Source organism: Mus pahari, chromosome X, assembly GCF_900095145.1.
Source record: "Mus pahari chromosome X, PAHARI_EIJ_v1.1, whole genome shotgun sequence".
Classification (NCBI taxonomy): Eukaryota; Metazoa; Chordata; class Mammalia; order Rodentia; family Muridae; genus Mus; species Mus pahari.
In genome coordinates, this window is record NC_034613.1 from 130,075,765 (window position 1) to 130,086,469 (window position 10,705).

Below are 10,705 nucleotides of genomic sequence, written 5' to 3' on the forward strand. Positions count from 1 at the left end.
CTCTCTCTCTCTCTCTCTCTCTCTCTCTCTCTCTCTGTGTGTGTGTGTGTGTGTGTGTGTGTGTGTGTGTGTGTTGGTGGTATATGGGTATATGCATGGGAGTGCAGGTATCTTTGTTATTGTTGTTGTTTATTTTGTTTTGTTTTGTTTTGTTTTAAGACAGGGTCTTACTACATAGCTCTGGCTGTCCTGGAAGTCACTATGTAGACCAAGTGTTTGCAAGTGAATGCCCCTGGAGCTGGAGATCTAGGAGGTTATGAGCTTCGGATATGTGTGCTAAGGGTCGAACTTTGGTCCTCAGCATGCTCTTAATATATAAGCCATCCCTCCTGTCTCAAATGCTACTCTTGACCAAGTCTTCTAATTTTTTTTAATTTATTAATTGATTTTATGTGCATGGATATTTTATTTGCATGTGTGTCTGAGCACTTGAATGTTTAGTGCCCATTGAGACCAGAAGAGGGCACCAGATACCTTGGAACTAGAGTTATAGATGCTAGGGGTTCTGGGAATAGAACTCCAGTCCTCTGGAAGAACAGGCAGTGCTCTTAACCACTGAACCATTTCTCCAACCCTTTGACCACCTCTTAATTAAAAAGTTATATAATATATGCCTTAAATAAAGACAGGATTTATGACTAACCTTTACCTTTACTTAGTCTATACACTTAAAGCAATGAAAATAAATTTTATCTTCACTTTAAATAAACTATACATTCTTGGGACTGGAGAGATGACTCAGTGGTTAAGTGCGCATGCTGCTCTTTTGGAATGGAGTATATCTGGCCCTGCTTTCAGGGAGTTCTAGTCTAGCAGGCAGGAAAGAGGCACAGTGTACTTTGGAATGAGACTGAATTATGCTTAGCTGGCTGCCAGAATAAAGGCATGTAACTCCATCTGGCTCCTAGGAAAGGCTTCCTATAGGTGACATTTGTAATGAATTGAAAAAACATAATAATTCTCTTTCATCCTCCTTCATGATGATGCCTTGTCTTTTTAACTCTTCCAAGCATAATGACTTCACTGGGGGAAAGTAGTTGAGTCAGTTTATTCAAGTTCAGCCTTTTCCATTTATCTTTCTGTGACTTAGGGCAAGTCATTTAGCTTCTGGGCCACTCTTTCCCCAGTCTAGTCATGAAGCTAATGTCTACTTGCCTCTCAAGGCTGTTTTTAGGATTGGGGATGGTACGTGCGAAACTGCAGGGTGGCTGTCAACTAAAGACTAGGAAAGACTATTCAGATCTTGTTTTCCTACTGACAAAGTGTGCAACATTATAAATGTGTGACAACTGTTCTGAAACGAAAACTGGCCCTGACCATAGCAGGCAGGATTTGGGGAAAGAGGAGGATACATAAGGAGAGCATCAGGTGCCTGGCCTTGGCAGGACCTCTGTAGGAATTAGAATAAGGGGTGTCTTGAAAAATGGAACCCAGGTCCAGAACTCTGGTCCTAGTTCTTGTTGCTCTTCTTTTGATGATACTCTCTTGTAATTGTACAATCCAGAGCAGTAGGGTACAGTATACCACTATTTGCTGTGGCATCCATGGCAATCTCTGTCCAAACTCTGTCACTTGAACAACTTCACACATCTCTTAATCTATTGTCTTCTTTGTTGAAAAGAACAGAATACTATGAACAACATCATGAATTTTAGTGACTAAGGAGTAGATGATCTCATTCAAATGAGTGCATTCAGAATTCATATCACTGAGAACCTGGAACATAATGGGTACTCAGAGTTGTGGTCATTGGTACTTATTTCAGTAGACACTTACGAGTATTGCCTATGAAAGCTAATGGCTGTTGTCTTCCCTGAATCCACAGTTAGTTGAGGGAAGATTGTGAAGGCCTGTGACAGAAAAGAAAACAAGATGTAGAGGGTAAGGAATAGGAGCTCAAAAGAAGGAATCCATCCCTGTGTCTAGAGCTGGCACAGATAAATTCACCCTGCATTCTGGGTCGTAAAGGATAAGTAAGAATTAGCCAGATGGGTTAAGTACTGAAGAATATTCTAGGCAGAAGAAATGGCATATGCAAAAGAACTGGATGTTTTTAGATAGAGCAAGAGAGTAGAGTGTATGGCTTCATGAGGCCCACGAACCTCCTGAAATTGGATCAAAATGCTACATGTCTATAACTAAATGCACATAATTTTATGGGGAAGACAGTTTGTGGCTTTCATTGAATGTGTAAAGGAATTTGTATCCCCTCAAAAAGGCTGAGAGCCAAAATTGTTTGGTAACAAACTATCACATGAAAGAATCTGAAATGAGAGTATAATTTGATGAAAATTTGTGTTTTAGAAATGTCCTATCATTGCTTCTCAGCTTTTTGGCTAAGATCAAGTGTAGAACTGTCCCATCACCAGTCCATATAATAAATGAATTGTGGCAAGGTGGCACATGCCTGTAATCTTAGCACATGGGAGGTGAATGCGGGAGGATCAGGAAGCCATCTTTGACTATATGGAGAGTTAAAGTTCAGCCAGAGATACAGAAAGCCTTGTCTACAAAAAGTGGATTGTGTACACAGAGGCCAGTGTGAGGTTTGACTTTGGACTGTCATAGAAAATGTAGCATCAAGTAGTTAGTACATTGCACAACTCTGGTGGGCACCATTCATTTAGAGGCATTTTAACTTCAAAGATTGGAATCCAATTCCTTTGACAGTCATTAATAAGCTTCAATCCAACTGTTTGGTGGTATAAACTATTATAGATAGCAACAGTGAGGGGCAGGAGGACAGAAATGAGTAGACATTAACAGGATGACAGAGAGCAGGTAATAGATTAGCCCAGGATAAAAGTACAAGAAACAAGAACCTCCATTGATGCTCACCCACCATCCAAAGTCCTTGGTCTCATACCTAATTACTAACTTCCACCATAGTCCTTGTTCTTAGAGATCCCAAGTAACACCAGAGACACTTATTTTCCTCTGGATTAGAGAACAGGGAGATGGAGAGAGGGAGATATTACTTCTTAGTTCTGAGTCACACAAAGTTTTCCAAAGAAAGTAACATCTAAGCTAGTTACTTAAGATCCATAATGATGTCAAGAGCTAAAAATAGCTTGTTAGTGGTGGTGCACAACTTTAATTCCAGCACTAAGGAGGCAGAGACAGGCAGATCTCTGTGAGTTCAAGGCCAGCCTGGTTTACAAATTGAGTTCCAGGACAGCCAGGGCTACACAGAGTAACCCTGTCTCAAAAAAGGGAGGCTAAAGATAGAAGATGGAAGATGCTCTGAGAGTCTACACAGAGTTTGGAGATAAGAAAGAACAAATAAAAATGTTAGTGGAGCAGAGGCAGTTGTCTGGGGTAATATAGGGTTGTAGACAGCTGGGGAGATTTGATCAGTTCTTGAATGGAAAAGTGTCTTTATCAAATTAACATTTTAGAGGGAAGGAAGATTTGGGAAGAGGCTAATGCAGTCATCCAAGAAAAGAGAAACTAAGAAAGTAACAGTGAGCACAGAGAAGAGGTTGACTGAGAAGTGACTGGCAGAAGAAAGTACCAGAGTCAGAGACATGGGGAGTGAAGAAAGATGGAGGAGGAGGTGGACATGATTGAGAATGGAGTTCACAGTAAGAGTCTTCAGGCTTAGCAATGGATTCAGTTATTGAATGAATAATTACTAAAGCACTATTCTAGGCATGAGCAATAGAGCACTGAACAAGACAGATGCCTGCCCTGGTGGATATGACAACTAACAAACAACAGGATGTGTGTGGCGAAGGGGTAGAGGATGTTGCTGTACCTTTTAAGGAGTTAACTCTTTAATGATGATCAGAGGCTTGATGGAAGTCAGGCAGCAAAGTCATACACAATGTTTAAGTGATATTCCAGATGGTGCGTGTGTTTGAAGAACAGTAGAAAGAATGATGGGATTTGAGAAAGGTTGAATGAGGGGCAAAAGGAGTAGAAGATAATGTGCCAGCAGCTGATGATATACAGAATGTTAGAGCTATTTAGAAGGTAAAATGAGCAACTTCCAGTCAGTCACTCTGACTTGCTAAGGAAGCAGGAAGAATCAAGCATGTGTGTCCAATCTCCAATGTGTAGGCTACACTTGACTAGTAGTAGCTATGAATTTAGTCTAATACAAAATGTTAAACTTGCCTAAAACATTGTTGAGACCTTTTGCATTTTTTTTCCCTTGTAACATGATCGCACAATTTTGAAGTATAAACTATGGAGGTATCATCATGTCAAAATGTCAAAAGTTTGGGCCTGCCTGGTGGTGTAACTCTAAGGTGTGTTTTGGACACAGGTGACTAGGTGTCAAGCAATAGTTTTCACTAAGGTGGGAGATGTGCAAGGCAAGGCTTACACTGATAAGGTTGTGGGAGAGGTTCCTCTGGTACCTGAGGATTGGACAGGCTGGACAGGCTGGACAGGCTAGCCTAGACCCAGAAGAAAGATCTGTGTTAGATAAAACCATAGCTGAAGTTACGAAATGGAATAACATCACTAAAGGGAAGTGACATAAAAGAGAATATGAAGGAAGAACTGGGGAAGATGTACCAACATGAAGAGTGGTCCCAAAAAGAAGTAGAGGGCTGGGCCAGAGAAATAGCAAGAAAACCAACTGTGACGGGGCTCACCAAGGAAGGAAGTGACCTTGTTAAGAGTATTAAATCTTGTGACCAGGAGGAGTTAAGTCTGGGGTAGAAGTGATTATATTGCTTCAACCATGAGGAAGTCCTGGGCAACCTTTCTAAAAAAACCATTTTCCATGCAGTGATGACTGCAAGAGGCAGATTGCAGTGGGTTGCAGAACTCGTAGGAGGTACTGAGATGGAGATGGCCAGTGTAGACACATTTCTCAAGAAGCTTAGCTGTGAAGAAGAAAGAGGGACAGAGGGAGATGTGGAGGCAGGTAGAGGGTTTTGATTCCCAGATGGGAAAGACTTGAGCTTCTATAAATGAGGACAGGAAGGGAGGCAACAAAGAGGGAGCAGTTGAGAATGTGGGAGAAAGAAGAGATGGTTGTTGTGGATGAGAGAGCAGGGGTGGGCCCCAGAGTCCAGGTGGAACCTGGTTTTAAATAGTATAGGTGACCCCTCTTTCTCTCCAAGTAGTAGTGGTAGTTAAGGCATATAAGTGCATTGAGATTGGTAAAAGGAATGCTTCAAGAAATTCAAAGAAATCAACAAAGAGACCTGACCAAGCACATAAATGCTGGAGCTAGGTAGAAGCAAAGAATAACCTATGCCTGGGAGTCAGGGAGGATGGCTCTCGGGAAGCAGCATTTGATCAGGTGCATGAAATTCAGCTTGAATAGAATCAGCAAAGGCTCAGAGGAGTGAAAAGGCTAGGCACACAGATGGAATGATGAACTCATTTGTTGACAGTTCAGCATGAGTGAGTATAACAACGTGGATACCACTGGCAATGGTGGCCATAATAATGTTACCATGTGTTAAACATCAAACTATCCGTGGATTTATTTAATCCTACCATACCCTATGGGATAGATAGGTCTCCATTTTGCAGATAAGGAAAATGAGTCCCAGGCTGGTTAAGAAATGGATCCCTGGGGCTGGTGAGATGGCTCAGCGGGTAAGAGCACCCGACTGCTCTTCCGAAGGTCCAGAGTTCAAATCCCAGCAACCACATGGTGGCTCACAACCATCCGTAACAAGATCTGACGCCCTCTTCTGGAGTGTCTGAAGATAGCTACAGTGTACTTACATATAGTAAATAAATAAATCTTTAAAAAATAAAATAAAATAAAGAAATGGATCCCTCTCTACTGAGGTGGTAGGTGGTGGGGCTGGTATTGAAAGTCAGGCCTGTTTGAATCAATTTGTCCAGAAAAGCCAGGTGAGACCATATGATGAGGGAGCCTTCAATGGCAATTTGGAGTCTTAACTTTACCCATCAGACAATGAAGAGCCAAGATGAGTATGTGAGCAGGAGAGATGGGCACTTAGAGTGAACTTTTAAGGTGGCTTAAAAAGTAAGGAGAAGGAGGTTGTCCAAGGGAGAGAGAACAGGAGCCTGTCCTTGGTAGTAGGAAAATGCACGGTGAGACTGGACTGTCATTCTTTTCTCATGACAACTGTAAGAACTATGGCATTTTATCACATTGTAGAGATGGGAGTGGGAAACCAAGGCTCAGGGCTTTGAGACCTGGTTTATGTGATTGTGCTGATTTAGTGTGTAGAACAGTGTGTCAGAGGGATCTCCAGGTTGGAGAAGGGTGCGTGCATGTGTGTATGTGTATTCATGTGTGTGCTTGTCTGCCAGATGGACCACAGTGCCTTCCCTGCTTGTCATCTTTCCTCCTCATCTCTTTCTGATCCTTTTCTTTCCTGAATTCCATACTTCTTACATTTTCTTAACTGAGTCTGGGAATGGGATGTTGCCATTTCCCTGGTTGTCCCCAGAAGACCCACCTTTTTACTTCTGAGGCATCTGATCCCCTCCCAGCCCATACACTCCTTGGTACTGTAACGCCACTCCAGTGGCTGCCATATGCAGTCTGGCCTCTTAGAAATGAGATTTAGAAACAATTAACAGAACCGAATTGTTCTTGTTTCCATCGTGATTGTTTGCTAGGAATTTGATGTCCTAGGCCTCACAACAGTTCTGGGCGTTAGAACCATAAGTCCCATTTTACAGATGAGAGGCGCATTACAATGCTCAAGACCACATATCATGGAAACACTTATAAAGCCTGGGTCTAGGTCCAAATCGTCCTCTCTTTTCTTTTCTTCCCTCTCCTCTCCTTTTCTTTTTTTCCTTTTTTTTCTTTTTTTCTTTTTTCTTTTATTTTTGGAGTTCTAGGAGTGTAACCTTGGGCCTTCCATATGCTAGGATCTATATTGGGCTACATCCCTAACCCATGAACTCAGGTCTTTTTACTTCTAAAGCTGTACACTTCTCATGCTTTATTTCTAAGCATCTTCTTGTTTTTGCTGACCTTGAGTCTTAATGAAATACAAATCTTTGTCCCATAAGGACAGAGTAGAAGGACGGAGTGTGAGACCTGAAGCTCTAAGAACTCTGGATTAAATTCTGACTGTATTTTATGCCCAACTTATCTAATGTCTCTAAAGTTAAGCATCATTTCTAAAATGGTGCTTTTGCAAAGTTATTGTAGGGGTTAGATGAGATAATGTATACTAAGTTCTAGCATAAAACAGGTCGCTATTATTTATAGGAAAATTAAGGTTGGGCAACTGTCAGAGTCAGAAATTGTGTTTCTATACTGGGAAGGTGACCCTAAGATTAAGGCTGGGCTGGGGAGGGCTATTCCTTTCTTGAAGACTGAATTGAATGTGGCCTTGGATAATGTGTCACACTGGCTACCCCATTTGGACCCCTATCCTAGTTCAACCTCCCAGTTCTGGCCCTTTCATGTATCTCCCCTTCTCTGCAAACTAATGTCTCTGCCTCTCTCTGTCACCCCTGCCTGTGGCCTCTACCCTGCCTTTCCTGGCCCCAGGGAAGAGGAGGAGGAGGAGGAAACTGAGGAAGAGGAAGAGGAAGACGCTCACCAGTTCTGCTGTCCGGCCTCCGAATGCAGTAGTCCCTCCTCTCGGTAACTGAGAGGACAAGGGCCATTTTCTATGCAGAAGCAAAAGCCTTAACCAGCCCCCACCCCTGCCTCTATGGATCCCTCATGGGACCCTGTCCCCTGCTTCAGGAACCAGATGGGCAAGCATCATGCTCTTACTTTCCCAACCTCCTTCTTGGAATTCCTCCCCACCCCTGCTGTCTCCCCTAGGCTCTAGCCCCTGAATTAAAGAGCTGGAGTCCTAGATTTTACTATTATGTGGGAGAAGCAGAGCTTGGAGCTTGGAGCTTGCAACCTGGACCCTCTTGCACCCATATACCCACTTCCCAGGCACCCTGGAGCTTGTTACTACTGGAGAGGTCTCCAAATGACACCCCAAGGACCTACCTCTGTTCTCTGTGAGCACAAACAGAGATGCAGGGTGCCTAGGGCTCAGAGGACCAGACGGGAGCAGGAACCCAGTCTGCCTAGTTCCCTGTCACTCATTCCCTTGCTGTGGCCATAGCTGCCATATTTTCTCCACTGCTTGAAGGCCTCACCTCATACCCTCTCCCCAACCCCTATCACTCCCATAGTGCTCTGTAAACATGATTAGGAGGAAAAGGCCTTTCAGCATGTGTGTTGCTATGTATAAAGAAATTTCCATCAATAAAAGCTGATCTCTTCTCTCTGTCTGATGTATGTTCCACCCTACCCCATCTCCCTGTCTCCATCCCCACCAGAACTTTGCCTTCTTTTCTATCCAAAGCTGGTAAAGGGCTGGAAGACAGAGTAGGGTTTGATTTGTGGCTTGTCAATGCCTCAAAGTCATTCAAAAAATAAATGTGTGAATGTCTCCCGGCAGGAGCACACCTTCTTTAGTGCCCTAGCCTGGGGCATTTTGGCACTGGCTAATCTTGGACATGGCCCTTGACTTCTGTAATACATCGTTTACTCACCTGGAAAATTGGGAGAGTGCTTTGACCAGGGTCACCAGAATTCTTCCAGCGCTGACGTTCAGAATCTGAGATGCTACTATTTTAAAAAGCTGTAATTATGAGCTTTGAAGATAGTATGATTCTGGGACATATTTAATGCAGTTCTGTGAGTTCTTTTTCTACAGTGTTATGATACTTGGATTCCCCAATCCTATGATTTTAGATTTCATAATTCTACCACTTAAAAATCTGATGATATGATTCTGTGATATTAGGATTACTGTAACTTTAGGATCTCCAAGAGGAAGCCATTTCCCCAACAAAACTGCAAACACTTCCTTGACCTGGCTGAAAGCTAAGACTATTTAAAGCAGTGGTTCTTTCATCAGACATTTACATCATAATTCATAACAGTTGCATAATTACAGTTCCGAAGTAGCAACAAAATAATCTTATGGTTGGGGTTCACCACAACATGAGGAACTGTATTAAAGGGTCACAGCGTTAGGAAGGTTGAGAACCATTGCTTTTAAGGGTACTCCTGGGAGAGAAGACAGGGGCCTTTGTGATTTTGTGCTCCCCCTTCCATGATGTGTTTATGTTAGGAAATGGGAATGTGGGTGGGGAGTGGTAGGATCGGGGGGTGGGGGGCTTGCTGGAGGAAATGGATAAAAATTGGGTCTCGAGTATTGGGAAAGAATTGATTAGGTGGCAAGAGGCAAGAAGACATTTCAAGGGATAGGGAAAAACCCCACTAGTGTGCACCAGGGTCAAGTTGGAGAATGGCGAGTAATTACTGTGCTCAAATGTCTCTCCAAGATATGTGAGTCTAGGTGACCTGTGACCAGGAGAATATCATCTATACTTTATTTGAGTGGAGATAGAAGGAAGTGGGTGGGGGTTAACTGAATAAAGGAAAAGGGCAAGTCAAGAACAGACTGGAAACTGTAACAGTGCTTGACACCTGTGCAGGCAACTGAATTGGCTGGACCAAAGCGGGTTATGCTGCGGGAAGGGAGCAGGCCTATATCTGTGGTGAGAAAAATATGCCTCCGTGTGTCTGTGCATCTATGTGCACATGCGTGTGAGGCTAGATGGGTCTCACAGTAGTGAGAGATTGCATGAGTTGCTGTATATCTAAGGAAGTGTGATTATGTGAGCCAAGGCCTGAGGAATCCTGAGAATATGGGATTTCTATGTGAAGTCTGGCTTTCTGCACCTGGAAGCTTGTATGTATGTGCCCAGTGAATTTAATCACAGGGGTAGGAGATGGTTGGCTTTTAAACATGGGACTCTTAGGGTAACAGTTATCAGACAGATGGTGACATACATACAGACACGTTACCTGTAGATTTAGGGGACAAGGTAGCTGAGCAAGGTATACTAGGCCCTGACCTGTGCATGGTAGCTCCATAAAAGTGAATCACACCAAGCCACTACTCTTGGAAAACAGATGTGGGGGGAAGGGATGGGGCTGGAGAGATGGCTCAGTGGTTAAGAGCACTGACTGCTCTTCCAGAGGTCCTGAGTTCAATTCTCAGCAACCACATGGTGGCTCACAATCATCTGTAATGGGATCTGATGCCCTCTTCTGGTATGTCTGAAGAGAGTTACAGTGTACTCATACAAATAAATTTATATATATATATATATATATATATATAAAAGGAAAACAGATATGGGGATCAAGAGTGGGCAATGCATATTTCAAGAGAGACTTGTGATAAGGGCCACGATGAGATGGGTGAGCATGAGACAGAGGAGACAGTACCTGATCCTGTTGGGTGCTGGTGGAGTGAGAGTGAGTCAGAATTCTCTTGGCTGGAGGTTCTGCTTGTTCAGGGTATACAAAATGAAGATGAGCTCATCTAGGCCAGTTAAGTCCAAGGGTAAAAAGGAGAAAACACATTTTGGACAAGAAAAATAAAGCAAGCCTTTGAATGCAGAAATGTGATGGATACATTTGCTATATGGGAATTACAAGTAGCCTATTGTTGTTCCCTGTTTGGAACATATTGAGCAGAGTGAGAGGCAATAGGAAGTGATGGGGGTGGCATGGGTATTTGTAGCTCCAAGTGCAACTTTTATCTAGAAGATAGGGAAGTTTTTGAGAGAAAGACACTTTCGCTGCCTGAGCTTCACTTGCATCTATGGGATTGGTTGGTTCTTTTTTTTTTTTTTTTTTTTTTTAATGGTTTTTCGAGACAGGGTTTCTCTATATAGCCCTGACTGTCCTGGAACTCACTTTGTAGACCAGGCTGGC

At 43.0% G+C, this 10,705-nt stretch overlaps 1 protein-coding gene across 3 annotated transcripts in view; it reads left to right on the plus strand.

Annotated features, from left to right (window-relative positions):
• Positions 1 to 10,705, plus strand: part of Iqsec2 (IQ motif and Sec7 domain 2) — an 82,216-nt gene that overhangs the window by 42,855 nt on the left and 28,656 nt on the right. The window contains exon 3 of one of the 3 annotated variants that reach the window (XM_021187633.2): positions 7,454 to 8,191. The exons of the other annotated variants lie outside the window; for them this stretch is intronic. Coding sequence (XP_021043292.1) covers positions 7,454 to 7,553 — 100 coding nt within the window. The 3' untranslated portion in view covers positions 7,554 to 8,191. Of the gene's footprint in view, positions 1 to 7,453; positions 8,192 to 10,705 lie in introns of those variants that run through there. 3 annotated transcript variants of the gene reach the window in all.